Source organism: Epinephelus lanceolatus, chromosome 16 (genome assembly GCF_041903045.1).
Source record: "Epinephelus lanceolatus isolate andai-2023 chromosome 16, ASM4190304v1, whole genome shotgun sequence".
In the NCBI taxonomy this organism is placed as follows: Eukaryota; Metazoa; Chordata; class Actinopteri; order Perciformes; family Serranidae; genus Epinephelus; species Epinephelus lanceolatus.
The window spans coordinates 22,626,424-22,644,951 of NC_135749.1; the positions used below are offsets into that span (position 1 = coordinate 22,626,424).

General features: G+C 40.1%; 3 protein-coding genes across 4 annotated transcripts in view; all 3 read right to left on the minus strand.

Annotated features, from left to right (window-relative positions):
• kmt2ba (lysine (K)-specific methyltransferase 2Ba) overlaps positions 1-3,946 on the minus strand; it is a 40,840-nt gene extending 36,894 nt beyond the window's left edge. For both annotated transcript variants that reach the window (XM_033636591.2, XM_033636589.2), the window contains exon 1: positions 3,572-3,946. In XM_033636591.2, coding sequence (XP_033492482.2) covers positions 3,572-3,874 — 303 coding nt within the window. In that variant the 5' untranslated portion in view covers positions 3,875-3,946. The remainder of the gene's footprint in view (positions 1-3,571) is intronic.
• Positions 3,947-6,193: 2,247 nt separating this feature from the next.
• LOC117263287 (histone H4 transcription factor-like) lies at positions 6,194-9,744 on the minus strand. The gene is made up of 5 exons (XM_033636531.2): positions 9,701-9,744; positions 9,065-9,199; positions 8,782-8,897; positions 7,546-7,689; positions 6,194-7,449 (listed from the first exon to the last, which is right to left on the minus strand). The coding sequence occupies exons 2-5, from the start codon at positions 9,162-9,164 to the stop codon at positions 6,772-6,774; spliced, it is 1,038 nt and encodes a 345-aa protein (XP_033492422.2). The 5' UTR covers positions 9,165-9,199; positions 9,701-9,744; the 3' UTR covers positions 6,194-6,771.
• Positions 9,745-9,996: 252 nt separating this feature from the next.
• On the minus strand, positions 9,997-17,893 carry ndufv1 (NADH:ubiquinone oxidoreductase core subunit V1). Its single transcript, XM_033636155.2, has 11 exons — positions 17,810-17,893; positions 16,007-16,116; positions 15,840-15,922; positions 15,492-15,662; positions 14,370-14,553; positions 13,998-14,187; positions 12,305-12,517; positions 11,767-11,933; positions 11,593-11,674; positions 10,796-10,941; positions 9,997-10,265 (listed from the first exon to the last, which is right to left on the minus strand). The coding sequence occupies exons 2-11, from the start codon at positions 16,109-16,111 to the stop codon at positions 10,182-10,184; spliced, it is 1,425 nt and encodes a 474-aa protein (XP_033492046.1). The 5' UTR covers positions 16,112-16,116; positions 17,810-17,893; the 3' UTR covers positions 9,997-10,181.
• Positions 17,894-18,528: the final 635 nt, after the last annotated feature.

Genomic DNA, 18,528 nt, shown 5'->3' on the forward strand with positions numbered 1-18,528 from the left:
ATCTATGATGGAGTCCCCCTGAAATTCTTCATTGAAAGGACACAATTATTTTTCTGTCTTTTCAGTAAGATTTTAGGGACATTCCTTCATAAATCTTTCTGACCTCACCACTTGATTTGAATGCGTTTTTCCTACACATTAACCTACGTACTGTATATGGCAGAGTGTTAGAATGTGGACTGATTAACCAGAGTGACAGCCATTTAGGGGACAGGAGTCCTCCATGTTGACCCATACTGGACCCACACCTGATGATGGATGTGCTCATATCAGTGGAGTGAAACACAAATCAGCAGGCAGAACGTACTGTCTGAGCCCAAATGAGATGAGCAAAGCATCACCAGCCCTTGACGTGATTTTCACACCTTCACATGACTTTACACAATAAGTTTTTGCTGACTCGTGCTTTCGCATTATGTCACTTCATTTTAAATGTCTTTTTTTCCCCCAGGCACGCAATGATACACAAATGGGAAAACTGCAGGATATTTAAGGTGGAGACAGAAAATCATAGGCAACATTAATAAGATGTCATCTTTTAGACTGACCTGAAGTCTGCTGTTGCTCAAACGATAGCAGGCACAACATGAAAACTACAGGAGTTGTAAAGATGTGTCTACGCTATAACAGAGTCCTGCATCAGGTCAGGTACCCCTGTGTGACCCGCAAAAAAGGCGATTAATGAACAGTATTTTTTCTTTATTTTCAGATTCAGTTCTGGGGATAATAAATATATTAAAATGAAATAAAAATCATAATAATTTTATTTAATGATTCCGCGTTTTAATCTTCTGACTGCTCACTTTGTATGTCGGCTCTGTGTTCTGTGCCGCCTCAAATATGGCACTGCAATCATTTGCTTTACTAACAGACACGTTAACTGTGGAGATGTACTGTTAATTATTATGAAAATAAGCAAAAACATATCAATTTAAATTCTATTTCATGAACTGCCTTCATTTTAAAGCACAAAATCTTGGTTTCACATGTGTGAAATGTCCCAAAATGATCACTTTAAAAATGCTGCTTAACCAAATTTTGAACAGCACATGGTTTTACAGGATTTGCATTTTTAGGTCCCTTCGCCGATCGTGTGTGTGTGCGTTGTGGCGGATGCAGTATTGACTATTATAGAATCAGACTAATTACTAATTCTACTAATTGTCGATAGTTTTGACTGTGAGCTTTCCGATAATCAGAGAGCCACTCGATGTTATATTCATTTCTGAAGAATATATTTGAGTCTTTTCGGACGAGTGGAGGTCCAACATTAATGACCCCCCTCCTGAGTGGCCAGAACTTCTGGTAAATCAAACCACGTTCTAACACTCTGTCAAATAGGTTAACATGTAGGAGAAAATGTGTTCAAATCGAAAGAGGTGAGGTCACAGTAATTTATGACTGAAACGCCCTTTATTAACGTCTCACCCACTTCTGAGTTCGTTGTTTGATCATCAGGTATTACCCTGCTGAAAATATTGCTCAGCAGCATCTGCACTGTTCTCTAGTCTTACTTCAGAGTTGCATCAGTACACTGCTGAGGCACCAAATGAAGCAGGTTTTGCTTTCAATCTGTGAGTCAACTTTAAGAAATAACTCAGCAGATTCTCTGCCTGTGCACCATCTCTCCACACATGTCTGATTGTTAGTGAAATATGTGGCAATATCTTCTCTGTAATAAATCAGGTGTAGCACTGAAGCTGCAGTGGAATAAAAAACAGTGCATTTTAACCCAATTCTTCCCTAAGAGTGATATTTCAACATAGCTGATATACATTCAAATCTATCATCTTTACAAAAGTTTAAATACATCCTTGGCACACGCAGTCAGCCTCCAGCATCCTTTCACTCGTCTACCTCAGATGCAAAGAATACAAAATGCAGCAGATGAAAAGCACACTTCAACTCAACTTCCAATTACTCACATCCATCATGCACAAAATAACGACTCCACAGATTTGTCAGCATTGAAGCTCCCCTACTCAAGTCCATTCAAACCCCTGCAGAGCACAAGCGTGTGATGTGTGGTACTCCAGCTGAGCAGTACTCAGAAGCTTTAGCACGAGCCATGTGATGCTGTTTCAGTCCACTCTAAAGGGATTGTATCAGTGAAGTCCGGCTGATGTCACACACTAAAGCGCTTGCTCTGGAGATTAAATAATATGATTAGATCCAATTTGGCATTATATCCCCATCACCATCCTGTCTGGCTAGAACTACAAGGAGACCACCTAAGAATGAATGATGCCCAACACACTGGTGGCTTCTATAATAAAACACTGAAAATATGAGCACGGTGTGACTGAGTCACCTCTTTTTATGATTGTCACATAATATTTGTGCCTCACTACGACTGACTCCAGCTCAGGTAGGATGCAAAGCTATTCACAGAGCATCAGGAACTCTTTGTCTAGCAAAGTTCTTACAATGTATATCAAAAACAAGATTTCACCCTTAGTGCCCCTTTCATACTCATAGATCACTACTACCCCTTTTCGGCAGTCAAGGGCTGGCTTGGCTTGGCTTGGTTTGGGTTGTCAGCCAAGGGCGGCAGGGATTTGCATTTCCATTACAACCAGGCTACCCACTTGAAGGTGTGTGCTTAACTGCTGACGGCTTGATTTCAGTAGGTGGAAAGACACGCAATAACTCATCATTAGTGTCAGAGCCTATGCAACATAATCGTGCCCTTTATTGCAGCATGTAGATTATTATAGAGAACCCTGCTCTTACATAATGTACCTAATTAATCCAAGTATAAAGTTGGAAAAAGCTTTGACTCCTCGTTAACTTCCCTTTTACATCAATCTCAGTAATGAAAGGGACGGATGCATGATGGAAGTGATGAATGTTTGTAAACACAGACTAAGCAAATTTAGCTTTTTAGAAAGGCACAGAGCAAGATTTCTTAGTGTATATTCCAAATTCAGCTTTTTTTTCATTATAACGTGAAAGTAACGTTTTAGTTTGCTTCCGAGTTGCATCACAGGGAGCAATCAGCTGACAGCTCCAGCGTGGAGAGTGTGATCCCCACTACAGCAGCAGCAACGTTTACACAACGATTTGCAGCCTGTGTGTGCCAGCACAGTGTGGGAAGTTCAACTCAACAAAATGAATCAGGAGATGGATAAACAAAGACATCCACCGGTTTCCACAACAAAACGCGTCCCCCACTGTTATCACACCGCCAAAGTTTCCGCCTAATGTTCATGCAAACAAACTTAGCCGGACAGACGCTGTTCTGTATGTATGGCTGCTGCAACCTACAATACTGATGTAGCGTCTTTAAAATAGACAATAAACTATTATTATCATCTGCAGAAGCAGTCAGACGAAACATTCAACCATCATCAATCTTAAAGCATACCCTGCAGGCAGGCGGCTAGCTACAGTGCCTATTTAGATTTGTGTTTGCAAGCTAACGCTAACTAGCTCTGCGTTAGCTTAAATACTTTCCATAAGTAACAAACACATTCATGTAAATGTCGTTCTTTGAAACAAACTGTCCTCGTGTGTCTCATAAAGCGTATTGTTCACCACCTAGCTGACATGCTACAGTTAGCTTATTCACCTCATCACTGCCGCTAGAGTCGAAGCCCGCATCTCGCTGCCTCCTGTGCTTCTCCGCCGCCCCCAGCAGGCGCAGCAGGGACGGATCCTCGCTCAACGCTAGGCCGATGTTGACGGGCCTCGGCCCTTCGGCTGCCAGGTCCCGGTCGCTCGAGCCCAACCTTCCGCGTTTGGTGCGTTTCTCCGACCGCAGCCTGCTGCGAGCCGTGCACGGACGGCCCGGGAAGCGAGCCCGGGCCGGCATTTGGGTGCTCAAGCCCGCGACGGTCGCGGGAGATGATAATCCTCCTCCCGATGCCGCCATTATTTACTACAACAACACGGACAGCGCGTGAAGCTGACAGCAGCGATGTGAGAGGCAAGATGGACTGCGCGAGGCAAAGGCGCGAGATAGAAAGGAACCACAGGTGCATCATGGGAAAACGAACTTCTCCGATCCAGGACAACCTCTGTTCGAAACACTGGGCGAGGTGGACACCAGTTTTCTGTATGTATCAGTGGTTTTATAATTCTTGCAGTGGTAGAAGAAGTATTTAAATATTTTCTTGGATAAACATAGCAATACTACAGTGTAAAATACTCTGTTAAAATGTCTCATTCAAAGTGTTACTGAAGCAAAAGTGTAAAAGTACTGGCATCAAAATATACTTTAAGCACCAAAAGTAAAATGCAGAATAGGCCATTTAAGAATCACATATTATATTACTGGTTTATAATATTGATGCATTAATGTGTTCATCACTTTAATGTTGCAGCTGGTAAAGGTGGAGCTGATTTTAACTATTTAATTCAAGGCTACAATATCAAATATAATATGAAGTGGAGTAAAAAGTACAATATTTCTCTCCAAAATGCAGTGGAGTAGAAGTGTAAAGAATCATAAAATCCATCCATACATCCATTTTCATCCACTTATCCGGGGCTTGGTCACAGGGGCAGCAGGCCAAGCAAAGCACCCCAAACATCCCTCTCCCCAGCAATGCTCTCCAGCACCTCCTGGGGGAACCCAAGGCGTTCCCAGGCCCGATAGGATATGTAATCCCTCCAGTGTGTTCTGGGTCTGCCCTGGGGCCTCCCAGCAGTGGGACGAGCCAGGAGCAACTCTATCGGGAGGTACCCAGGAAGCATCCTAATCAGATGCCCAAACCACCTCAACTGACCCCTACTCAACTAAATCAAAAGTACCTCAAAATTGTACTTAACTACAGTACTTGAGTAAATGTACTTAGTTACATTCCACCACTGAATTCTTGTGTATGAATTGCTGAATTATGATAGTACCAGTGGTGTAAGATTATTAGATTTTTTACATAAGGAAAAGTAGCAATACTTTATTGTATTAAAAAATAGCCCATTACAAGTCCTTCATGCAAAAGCAAAGCTATATTAGCAACAAAATGTAATTAAATTATCAAAAGTAAAAGAACAGTTAAGCGGAATGTCCCCTGCTGATGTCATATTAATATAATATACCTTTTTCTAACTGCTTTATGTGCTTGGAATTTAAATCTATAACAATGCAGCTACGTTTACATATAAATCTTAAACTGCAAAGTAATTTGTAACTAGAATAAATGTAGTGGAGTAAAGCTCACAATATTTCCCTCAGAAATGTAATGAAGAAGAATGTGTAGTTGTATAAAATTAAAAATGCCCAATTAAAGTGGTAGCTCATGTGTGCCAAAATTGTTTTTAAGTACAGTACTTGAGTAAATGTACAGTATTTAGTTACTTTACCTCAGTGGATAGTACGGACAAAAATTACTTGTCAATAAGAAACAAAAAGCTCGATCTTGAGTTCTTTGTGCTAAACAAAGCCAAAATAAACAGAGCTTTAGACATTTTTTGTAGGCTACATTATAGCAGCAAGTCAATCTTAGGTTAAATTTTAAGTCCTGATTGTTATTTAAGTAATTATCTGCAGATTATAATACACACACTATTCCAATGTCAGTTTCAATTTAGAGTAACATTTGATAAACCAAAAAGAAATGTTGCAGAATCTACTGTACTTTCATTCTTAAGAGAACAAAAACATTATTTTCCAAAAATATATTACATCAGAGATGCAGGGTGGCTGCAGGGAGAAGTGACAGGTCACTATTACTGTTTGTTTGTGCCCCTTCTTACAATAAAATAATAGATTAGAAAAAAAACATAAAACTTAAACTGTTAGTTTTATTCATCATTACCATGTTCTTAATGGTGAGTCCAACTTAATCATAGGTATGGTACTTAGAAGCCTAAATATATTCAGCTGTAGCAGTGACAGTGTCTCAGGAGCAGGATGATGCTTTATGTAGCTTACACTGCTTCATAACTGTAGTAATGGTACTCATTTTGACTTAGAATCATAATTTTTGTGAGAAATTTTCCCAAAATTTTGAGTACAAAATCACACTTGATGATTTAAGTTACATGGCACATGATCTTAAAAACAAGCGTCGGAACATTTACTTGTAAAGTCTGTATTTTACAAAAAAATTGTCTGAAAATTGTCTCTGGACTCTACCCACTACACTGTGCTGCACCTACTTAGTACTTTACATTTTAACTCTCACACACACCCACACACACACACAGACACACACAATGACAGCCAAAGACTCCACAGAAACATAAGTATTGTTTAATGCAACAATTGTTTACTTCTGTAAAGAGCAAAATAAGACCTGCGGATTACATGATTGGTACAGAATCCTATACACTGGCCTATTTATGACATATTGGATTTTATGATCTTTAGAACTTACATTCTCCATGTAATTGTCAGCCTCGTGTTTTCCTGAAAATAGTACAGTTCAATAGAAAACATTCCCACACTTGAGGGAGAAATAGCTACTTAGGGTACTTAGGTACTTACGAAATAAAAAAAACATTCCAGGTACAATAGAGGTAATATAGACAGCAACAAGGGCCATGTGGCATGAGCTTACAGTGGACATAAATCATAATTATGTACAGATCGGTGCAGAGTTTTATTCACAGGTGTAGGATGTCTTTCCAAAAGCAATTGAAAAACGTCATTCCAGATACAACCTCCATAATTTATGTGTTGCATAACCTTGCTTCAAAAACTCTCACCCTGAAATGTTCACATAAAAATCTTCAACCTACACTAAACAGAGTTATGGTGGGAAACACTCTGACAATCATTGAACTGAACGATATAGGATGAAGTTACAGTCTTTTCCCCGTATATTATCTTTTCTCTGCTGCCTCCTCTCCTTCAGTGTGGGTGCTCTGGTGGGTCTTTAGGTTGCTCTCTCGTGCAAAGCACTTTCCGCAGGTGGGGCAGGTGTATCCAGAGTTGTGGTCCTTGGCCATGTGTGCTGTGAGCTGCTCGAGCCGAGCGTAGCTCTCATCACACTCTGTGCATACGTGAGGCTTGCGAGGGGTAAGCCCATGTTTCTTCCTCTTGTGTGCCCGCAGGGCTGCAACAGACGGGAATATGAGGTCACACTTTGCTTCAGAACAAGGAATCTTGAGCTCCTGTTCCAGATCATTGGAGGGGCATCCCTCTGTTGTAGAGTCATTGTATCCCTCTGCTTCGTCTTCTTGTTTGATCTTTTTGATCTCAACCATCTCTTCTTGAGCTGCGTTCTTGGGTTTACGGCCACGTTTTTTGCCCTGGGGCTTAGTGTCACAGTTTATATCATTGGCAAATCTCTCCTGGTGCTGCAAGAGCTCTTCTTCTGTCGGGAAACCACGACTACATTTGCAGCATTGGAAGGTGTTGATGTCGTCAGCCACTACAGGACGCTGGGGGTGCACTGCAATGCGATGGTTGCGAAGGCGTGAGGGACTGGGGAACAAGGCGCCACAGTCCCTGCAGGGACACCGTCGTTCTATGCACTCTTGTCGTCTGTGTTTGTTCAGCTGCAAGACATTTAACATTCATCATCGACATCAACAAATATTTTATCAGTTCCTAAGCACAAAAACAGGTTAGCATGTAGCATACTGCATCCTCACCTCAGTAAAGGTAAAGAAGTTTTTCCGGCAGTACAGACAGTGGAAGGGCTTCTCCTCTCTGCTGTGGGTGGCCTGGTGCTGGCTGAGCTCGTCAGAGGCGGAGAAACTTTTGTCACACTTATAACAAGTGAAGACTGTATCAGTCTGAAAAACAATGAGCAGAACTGGTTAAAAATATGAAATCTTAACGATCCTAGAAGAATGAAAGATTTCTTCGATTGAAGAAAATCTTTCTTACAAAGGACGTGTTTTCCCTCCTCAGATATTTTCAAACAAAATCACATCTCCACTTTCATCCAAAATTATATTACGTACAAAAACAATAAATTAATCAGAAAAGTTGCATCCATACCAGAGCCTGACTGACACATCAGCCCAGCCAATACTAGCTTATCACAGCTGTATTGATATCACCGATACATAAGAACTGCAAGACACAAGATTTGTTTGAGATCATTTGAAATAGTGTTGGCCTCAAACAGTTTTTCAGCTGAGAGTACTGACAAGTTTTTCACCTGTAAAATGTCTCTTGCAACACACATGTTGGTCACAATTCTTTCATAACCAAACTGAAGGGATACTTATAGACTGGTTGTATGTTAATGACAAATATCTGCTGATATGTTATCTAACAGGGATAAATGCTATTGAAAAAATAACTAACTGGGATTGACTGATACCGCAATTGCAATATGATTTACAATATAAGAAGGGATGATTATTTTCATATCATTATTTTCATTTACATTAAAAAGCATATTTAAATGATTATGCTTTGATTTTTGCAGGTATCTGTACCAATATAGATGTTTTCTGAAGTCTGTGTAGGCCATGACATCTCTGCAGCACCACAATATTTAATTTAAAATGGTATTTTGACACACATTTCACTTTTAACTCCTCCTGCTGCAATTTGAAAAATGCTGCAAAGAAAAACAATCACTATAGCCTAAACAATTTGACTATTATCTGATTAGCTGATCAGCTTTTGTTTTCTCTGACAACAAATAATAAATGTATTTTTGGACTACATCATTCTGCTTTATGGGAGACTGTTACCAGAATTTTACTGTTTTCTCATGGACCAAATGCCAAGAGGACTAAACAATCTACAAATTCATCATTAATGAAAATAATATATAACTGGAGCAATTTAAATCAACCTTGCTACACATGAACTGCTGAGTTTGTACCACTACTTGAACCCTTTAAATGTTCAGTCTGCTTTTTCCCTACCTGCTGCAGCTGCTGTTTGTATTGTTCCCGATGACTCTTCCTCATGTGTCTCTCCTTGGCTTTGGAGTTACAGAAGGTGATGAAGCACTGAAAACACTGCAGACTCTCATGCTGATCTGCATCACAATGAGAGGAGAAGCTGGTGATCAGTTACAACGCAACAGCAGATATAGATAGATATAACCACTTACTATACTGTGATTTTTGTAAAAATGACACTTTGGCTGTTAGAAATAGGTTGACAGCATCACTGCGTGAGCCACGCATGTAAATGTTATCTTACAGGGCTGCAGAGGGGCGACCCCAGGCTCAGTCTTGATCTCCGCTGCATTGGATCTCCTCTCACTCCCAACAATGACTTGCTCTATCTTCACCATGTCCATACTGATGCTTTCAGACACCACTCAGCCGCATGGAGCTGCAACACAGGAGCACACTGCTGCAGACACACTGAACATGCATCATAAATGTTATGGTGGCGGGCAAAGCTAAACCGACTACAGCTGATGACTGCAGTGGCAGACGTAGAGCTAGCGTACGGTTAACGTAACCTGCGTAAGAGGCATGGGGACGTTAGAGTTACATTTTGACAATAAAAACATGACAGAGGAGGCTGTTTTTTATTCACTCTATGGACACTAGCGATGAATTAAAGACGAAACGAAAAGGCTAACGTTGGGCCTGAGCTAACATAACAGTAACGGAGGATGGAGGCAGCGCGCGGGCATCGGTCAGCAAGAGCCGCTACAACTGAATGCGAGGCGATGGTGCTCATATGTTTTAATATTTCACGTAGTGTGGCATTTTGCTTACTTCTGTGTGGCAACTATGTATTTTAAAGCTGCATATATGTGAGAAGTCATGATAATTTTTGACTTATGTCTTGTAAACAATTCAAAAAGGGGCATCCATTTCTTACCGTAGGAATCGTCCACTGAAATGAAGCCGCAGTGAATATTCCGCCCGAGTCACGTGATATGGGAAAGGCTGCGGACCACTCAGATATCGCGAGAGTTTGGTAAATTGCAGGTCTTTACTGCTATTCACTGCTTACTATGCATTATTATATGCCTGAACATTGAACAGAAACAGGGAAGCATAATTCTTACAGTGCTGTACAATATATATATTATCAGTGTTCTTTTTCATTATTTTCCTAAAGTAAAACACTTAAAAAAAAGACTAATATCAAAAACTACAAAGACAATACAGAAGTTTAGTTTAAGGTTCATAGAATTTTATTGGTGATTTCATCAGACAAGGCAGACACATCAATGTAAAACTTGACGATGAGGTGATAAGACGGCACATTATCGCTTTAAATAACTTGTCAATGACAAGGGCACAGGGTTAAAGGAAAATGAGGCGGAGGAACGAGTTCAAAGAGCTGGAGGAGCGAATCAAGCCCTGGCCTGCTGCTGCTGCTGCTGCTGGTGTTCAGCAATTCGGCTTTCCATCACAGGCCTGAAGTGCCTGATCAATCCCTGAAAACACAAAAAAGAGAAAAAAAGAGATTTTTAATCATTATTAAAGCAGGAGAATGACAGAGGCTGTAATACAAACAGCATGTCAGTGTATATTTACTGGGAAAAAAGCAGTGAAAGTGTTAATTCCGGGAGGCGGCAAAGGTTTAATGTTCAGATTAAAAATGAAAGGCACATGGGATAAGAGAGTAGAGAGTTTTTTTTTTTTGAGGTTGTTGTATGTGGTTGGGAGTTTACTCGTCATAGCAACCATCTAGCTTAATGTCATGCAATCCCATACAACAGCCCAGCAATAAATCTTTTCTTTATGAAGCTTATTATATTCAGTCTGTGTTAATCTGCTAGAGAGCTGTTGGTTAAATTCTATTGTCATCGCTGTCCACCTTAAGCAGGGGTGCATGAAACATTGGAAACTTGTTTAATGCAATATAATTTCACAGTACCACAAACTGCAGCCTGCAAAATGTCAAATCCCCTATTAATTCTTTGAATGATCCTCTTAATATGCAGATGAATAGACATGTGTTTACCTGCACTGGCCAGGCTGCACCATCTCCCAGGGCGCAGATAGTGTGTCCCTCAATCTGCTTACTGAGCTCCCAAATCATGTCTATCTCAGCTGGCCGTGCATCGCCTCGCACAAAACGCCACATCATGTTATTCATCCAGTCCACGCCTGCAGAAGCACATGGAAGAGAAATTTTGTTAGAGGTATTAAAAGACACTGGAAGACCTGTTGTGTGCAGTGTTACAGGAATACTTCATACACAAAATGTTCTCAAAGACTTTAAGTAAAAGGGGATCGCATTTAACAACAGCAAAACTACATCAAAACATCTGTGACCAAACTCTCACACAACTCATGCAGTATAATCCAAGTCTAATTTATCCAATCGTATGTGCAGTACTTCCTAAACACATGCATTTTCTCTAAAACATTAGGGATTTAAAACATGTCAGTACAAACCACCTCATGCACAGCCAAATAGCGCGCCTGGGCACGCATATACGTTCCAACCCTGTTCAAGTGGACTTCATATGCATGCACGTGCTCAGGCAGGCTCAGGGCACGCTACTCATGATAGAAGTGTTTTAGATTGTATCATTTTAGTGAAAGTGCATGTGTTGGAGAAATACTGAGTTGTATGACTGGATAAATGAGACTTGGGTTGTTGGAGAGATTGCGAGCGGATGTTTTGATATAGTTTTGCTGGATTCAGTGCAACACAAGGTGAGTAATTCATTTACAGAGACTTGTTTTGGTGGTTAAGTATTATTTTAAGTTCAGAGCAGCTGTTGGATAAAGTGACGCTGAAGTAGCACTTACCTTCTCTGCAGGGTGTGCACTGGCCACAGCTCTCATGCTTGTAGAACTCAATCAGGCGGGCGATGGCTCTAATAATGTCAGTCTGCATAAAACAATAAATCCACAGATGATGTAACAGATGTTTGATGATTTCCTCATGCATGATGAAATATGCAGCAGAGGAGACAAACTTACAGATTTGTCCATGACGATGAGTGCAGCTGTGCCCAGGCCAGTCTGAGCCTGGATGAGGCCGTCAAAGTCCATCAGCACGTCTTCACATACATTCTTGGGAATAAGGGGAGTTGAGGATCCACCGGGGATTACAGCCAGAAGGTTATCCCAACCACCACGCACTCCACCTACCAGATGGATGTTCGTTTCAATTAAGTAAAAAAAACTGCATTGCTCATTGTGTGCTTATGTTAAGCCATCTTAATCTTCCCGGTCCATGCCCCCCTTGGTGCAGATAAAAAACGATGCATTTAGGTTTTCCCTTTCCACCAGTTTAACTTAATCGTTTAAGGAGGGCTTTACTAATTCACTAGAAAAAAGAATTTTCTTCCATTCATTAGACTTTTTTGACAAAATCCCGTAACTCATGCCATAAAGTAATCACAAACAGCTCACTCTGTCACCCAGTTTGAGACCCAATGTGTTATTCTGAACTCAAAATCATTCCTATGATACAAGTAAGAAACATTTAGTGAAACATTTCTGGTCTCATGTGTACCTGCGTGCCTCTCGATGAGGTCTTTCAGAGGGATGGACATCTCCTCTTCTACAGTGCAGGGGTGGTTTACATGGCCAGAGATGTTGAAGAGCTTTGTGCCGGAGTTTCTCTCCCTGCCGAAGCCCAGGAACCACGTGCCACCACGACGACAGATGGTGGGTGCCACGGATACGGTCTCCACATTGGCAACAGTTGTTGGGCAACCAAACACACCTTTAAGACAGCAGAAGAGAGGTAGATATTTCAGGACCACTTTTGTTTGGCAAGAAAAACAAGAGTCCAGCAGTAGTTTGCAATGTATGCCCTTGTATCTATATTTTTTTTTGATATGTCAATGAATCACATCAAAAAACTATTAGGATGAAGAAATGTTTTTCAATATCTTATCCCAGGGCTCTAACTTAATTTTTTCCCCACTGTCCCAAATCATCCTGTAATACAATTTAAACTGCGCTGAGATAAATGTTGGCCGCCCCAATTATCAAATGACTGTTTTTCTAAGGTTGTTTCAAAGGTAAACAAAACAATCCGCAAGTTTCTATTTTTAATTTACCTGGGTGAAAACAAAGCATTATAATGTAGATCCACCATCAAGTATTTTATTTTGTGTGTACTTCAGGTCATGCCTTATAACACTGGTGAATACGGATAAGTTTCTGTTTCCTTGCAAATGTTATAGTGCAAAACAAATTCTTTCAGACTGCATTTCTGGTCTCCCACATTCATTTACAACTAAAGCATAATAATAATAGGCCCACTTTTACTGAATGCATGTGCATTCATGCAGCCAGGGGCAAACTTCCTATTCTTAGCATGACACCTATTTTGCATCTGGTGACACCATAAAGCATTAAATCCCACCATCGCTTCTCTGCGCTATTGTAAATGCCTGCCACCCGCGGTACACTGCTTTCAGATGTGGCTGTTGTGATTCATTTTCTCGTTGTGATTCATTTTCTCGCTGTGTGCGCGTGTGTCAGTGTTTGTGACGGCATCCTTGCACGCTCTTGAATTCTGCTCTCTCTCAGTTCCACAACTTAACTTAACTTAACTTGACAACTTAAGGCTCATTTATGCTGAAAGTAAGATGCTTAAAAGGACATGGACAGAACCTTCCAACTGTACTCTGTGTTCATTACAGGTGTATATTTGCACATTTTCTGAAAGCTTAGGGATACGGACAAAATGGAGCAGCACCACTGGAGATCGTGGGGTCAGTGTAACGAATTTCATGTGAGACATGATTGTAGGACACAACCAAGACATTTTAAGAATGGCAGAACGAAACAAATCAGTAATATAGGGAAACAAATTTTCCGTCCACGTGTTGCAATGTATGTAGTGGCCTCACAGGCCACCATCGTCTACAACGCCGCCTCCACTAAAAGGTATATTACTATGATCCCCTCCGCTGTCGCCTTGTTTGTTGTTGTACATTGAGCGGATGTATCTACGTCAACATAAATGTAATATGGAAGTACGTGGGCCGCGATGGTTACAACATTTGAAATTAACAGATCTATTTTCTCATGCGAGATAGAATAAATGAGCCCCTGGTGAGAGATTACTTTTATGGTTTAATCGCAGCTGCATTTGTTTTAGGAATTTTTTGGTCTACCTTCCATCCCACGGCATCCCAAAATGTGTTTTTTAATCCCACACTTGTAAACCCCCTTAGTGCTTTGGAACTCACCCACGTCAGCAGGAAATGGGGGCTTCAGACGGGGCTTCCCCTGCTTCCCCTCCAGGGACTCGATAAGAGCAGTCTCCTCTCCGCAGATGTACGCTCCAGCACCACGCATCACAAACACATCAAAGTCATAACCAGAGCCACAGGCGTTCTTTCCAATGAGTCCAGCAGCATAGGCCTCATTGATAGCTATCTAAAAGCAGAAAATATGGTGCTTTAACAGGATGAAATTTACACTGTCTTCTGCACATACACAAATTATTATAGTCATGAGTAGCCTGCAATTCTTTCTTCAATGAAGTGATGTGAAATATCCATTAGAAATGTACAATCATTTTATAGTTTATATGTCAGGTTTCATGCTGTCATTTTTACCTGCAGGTTGGATGACTCATTGTAGAACTCTCCTCTGATATAAATATAAGCAGCACGGGCCCCCATGGCCCTCCCAGCCACCAAGCAGCCCTCCACCAACTTGTGTGGGTCATTCCTCATAATCTCCCTGTCCTTACAGGTGCCAGGTTCTCCCTCATCTGCGTTCACCACCAGATACTTTGGCCTAAAGTAGGAAATAAGAACTGGGTTAAATAATGCAATTTTTTTAAGCACAGAGAAGCCACTGTGGTAGGTGAGTCCAAACAGACCAAAAGCATCCATTCAAATGTGGCTGACCTGCTCTTCAGTGTTGACAAAAAATAATCGCATGTCTAGCAGGGATTAAGTTGATGAAAAGAAAACTTTGTCTTTTAAAACACTCACTAATATATCAAGCTAAATAGTATGTAAAGACGTCAAAAGAATACTAATCAATTTTAAAGTGGAACAGATAACTGTCAAGTAGCTAGCATGCTAGCTATCTCATGCTGTCTGCTTATCATCTCTTTGATCATGATGACAGAACAGTTACTATTACCACTGGTGATTTAACAATAGCAAAACGCAAGAAAACACGCTCTTTGTTTATGTTTTATAATGTGCATTTACACTGGTTCCTCATAGGCTTTGCTTACACCATGCAATTCTGTCTGTCACCAGGTACTATCCTGGAAAACTGAAGGCTCGCTATCGCAGTGGCCACACTTGCTAAGACTGGAAGCCATAAACAAACATCTTCAATCCACTGTCCATTTGATACTCTAAACAAAGAACATGTTGCAGTGACCTTACTAAAATAAGCAGAGGTAAAAGTTACTGTGTTCTGTTATGATTGAGGAGCCGTTAAGCAGACAGCATTAGCTAGCATGGCTAGATAGCTGAAAAGTTGTCTCCTTCCACTTTAACTTTGGTTAGTTTTTAATGAAGGATCAATACATTGACGATGAAATTGATTGTCAGTTATATCCATAAACACTTTGGTGCAAATTAAGGAAGATAGACATTCTTCACTGTTCATTTAGACTGAACAAGACATCTGTGTCTTTTTATAAGAATCTGATAAAATGACATATCAATCATAAAAAAGCCGATGTGTGTGCATCCATCTGTGTCCTCACTGACCTGCCATCGCTGGGCTTGTTCATAAAGCTCCACTTCATGCCTGTTGGGAAACCAGCTCCACCTCTCCCACGAAGGCCAGAAACCTTGATCTCATTGAGAATCCAGTCAACTCCCTTCAAAAGGATCTCCTTTGTTTTGTACCAGTCGCCACGCTTCAGCGCCCCCTTCAGCCTGAAGCAAAAGCATGAGCAGGTGAGGTTTGTGTGTTTTAAACTATTTAGGTCAATAACATGCATACTTTTTCTTTTATTGCTCAGCACATTAATTTGTATCATGAATGAGGATCCGTTGAATCAACGTGGATATTATGTTTAAGATTTTACATGAGCGTAATATCAGGTGTGTTACCTCCAGTCATGGCGGCCGTAAAGGTTTGTAAAAATTCTGTCCTCATCTGCCAGAGGTCCGTATGTTGTTTTCTTGGGAGCACTCTGGGAAAATGAGACAAACATAAAAAATGTTAATCTTACTGTAACGATTTAAATTTTAGTTTAAACAAAATCTGGGCCAGGTACCTGTGCTGTGCTGTTGAATCGGGCGATAGCGGTCACTCCACCCTGACTGACCGCAGCTGGAGCACGGGCCACCCCACACACCACTGCTCGAGACAGGGCCAACATTCTTCCTGCACGGAGGAGAGACCATATCATGACATTGACATGACACAAATTAATAGTTTAGATAACATTATTTTAACAAGAGAAGAAGAATAATCCTACTTGGGCTTCAACTTAATTATTCAAATTAATTGTTTGCCAATTATTTTTTTATTGATAGTTTGGTCATTTAAATATTAGACAACAGTGAAAAAAGTGTTTTTTCAACTGACCAATAGCCTAACTCAGATGTATTCAGTTTGAATACAATCATATAAAGCAAACAAAAGTAATAAATTCTCACATTTGACAGGCTGAAACCAGAGAATTTTTGGCACTGATGCTTAAAAAATTACTTTCATGAATAACTGCTCATCAAAACAATTGCATATTGATTTACTGTCTATGAACTCATTGATTAATGAACAAATTGTTACAGCTTTATTCACACATCATTTTCAAATACAAGACAGTAAACTGTGTTTCCCTTGTATTCCTGGAAGTTTAAGCAGAGAAGAATCACATGGTGGATTTATTTATAATATCATGCATCATCTACACTAAAAGTAGTAGCATTAGTAGTGGTATTAAATGTGCCTATAGCATTACACATTGCAAACTGTTGAATACTTAAAGTTAGCATCGAATTGTGTTGTCTGATTCTTGTGTTTAATTATTTGTCAGTCATATTTATCTTTATATGTACCATTTAACATTGGTGAAAGAACTTTTAATAAATGGAAAAAAAAAGGTTTACCATAAAACATGTTCATGTTTCTCACATGAGGCATGGAGAAAAGATATGTTAGGTACTGGTGCCAAAACTCAGGTATGTTAAGGGGAACAATGTAGGAAGACTTTCACCATGTATCTTTCTGGGAGATATTTGCAAACTGATGAGTGCTTGCTGTAAATGTAAGTGCCATCTTGCTTTTCCAGTAGCCCAGTGGACTCATCAACCACTTAGATCTATAAATTATATTCCTTGGCAAGATATATCATGGATTTGTGTACATTATTATTGCCCTATCATGTATCAATAATACATGTATAATACATCTGTGTTTTAATAAGGAGTCATGCTGTAATAACAATCTTTTGTCAGAACTGCCCCACAGCTTTTCCAACCCATGCAGCAGCAGCATCAAAACAAAAACAGTAATTTTATTCCAGTAGCATTATATTTAAACACGATTAAAGTAACCAACACTGGATTAACTTTGTTTAATGTGTGTTAACATGTTTTATGGTGGAACCAATATGTATTTGAATAACACTGTCCGACAGAAACCTTGTGTAACTTGTTATGTGATGTTGTTATGTCAGGTGTTGAGAGTTAGCTAACAAAGGGCGGCTGAAAGCAATGTTACCGGTCCACCTTCAGGTGATGTACTTTAGGTCAACGCGCTTGAGAAGAAATAGAATAATCAGGGACACATATAAACCTTTTCGCCTCGCTTGAGTGTCATTTTAAGTGCACACACTGACCCCCATGCTCATGTTGCTAGCTACTGCTAGCCTGGGGCTAAGCTAAGTTAGCTAGCGGTTAACCTTGTAATGTCAGAATAAAAGCAGCGGATTTACGACACTGCATTCAAATATCAGACTGTTATCACATCAATGAATTCGTTACTATTAGCTGCAATAGCAGCTGCATTGAAGAAATCAAATGATAAGTAGTTTAGATAAGTAGTCAGTTAGCAAACACTCAGCCCTTCTTACCTTCTCTTCGTCCCGAGTTTACGAAATCAGACAGGAAGTGGATGGACACAGCCGGAAGTTGTCATCAACAACACAGCTCAGCTGCTGCGCTATGGAGGCTTATTTAAATGTTTTGGTTGCACAACATGCCGATGATTGATATTTCATAACAATAGTCTGTCCGCACTAAAGGTCAGCGTGTGCGTGTGTGTGTGTTTAGAGGTGCTTCTGCAGTACCTGAGTATTTGCATTTACTGCTATACTTCAATTCTAAGTGATTTCAGAGGGAAATAGTGTGGTTTTTTCGAACTCTGACAGCTATATTTACTCATTTCTTGCCGGAAAAAGGCTTTAAATAAACAAAATATAAGATCACCTTCAACTGTATGTGATAAAATATGACTCTTTGCTATGCAGACTATACTCAACACCATAGGGGTCTTCTTAAGAGTTAAAATTAGTTCCACCTCAACTACCTTCATCATTAGAATATTAATATGTTACTGCCCCAACAACATAATATAATATAATATAATATAATATAATCTATAATACTGCAACAGGGTCCTTAGATAATGGCAACTTCTGCCTTCAATACTAGCACATAATAATATACCCAAGTATCATTTTGTCTTTCTTATTACGTTGTGATATTACTTATTTTACTTAAATGGGACATCTAAATATATCTTTCATCTGTGGTGTGTGTGTGGGGGTGTGTGTGTGTGTGTGCGCGCGCA

Bases quoted from the DNA above. Each gene is read 5' to 3' on its own strand.
- ndufv1 (XM_033636155.2), bottom strand. From the start codon at position 16,111: ATGTTGGCCCTGTCTCGAGCAGTGGTGTGTGGGGTGGCCCGTGCTCCA. The intron at 11,934-12,304 runs GTACACATGAGA...TCCATCTGGTAG, and splicing joins CCTCATCGAGAGGCACGCAG to GTGGAGTGCGTGGTGGTTGG. The intron at 10,266-10,795 runs GTAAACACATGT...TTGTGTTTTCAG, and splicing joins GTGCAGCCTGGCCAGTGCAG to GGATTGATCAGGCACTTCAG.
- LOC117263287 (XM_033636531.2), bottom strand. From the start codon at position 9,164: ATGGACATGGTGAAGATAGAGCAAGTCATTGTTGGGAGTGAGAGGAGA. The intron at 8,898-9,064 runs GTAAGATAACAT...ATTGTGATGCAG, and splicing joins GGTCGCCCCTCTGCAGCCCT to ATCAGCATGAGAGTCTGCAG. The intron at 7,450-7,545 runs GTGAGGATGCAG...AATGTCTTGCAG, and splicing joins ACTTCTTTACCTTTACTGAG to CTGAACAAACACAGACGACA.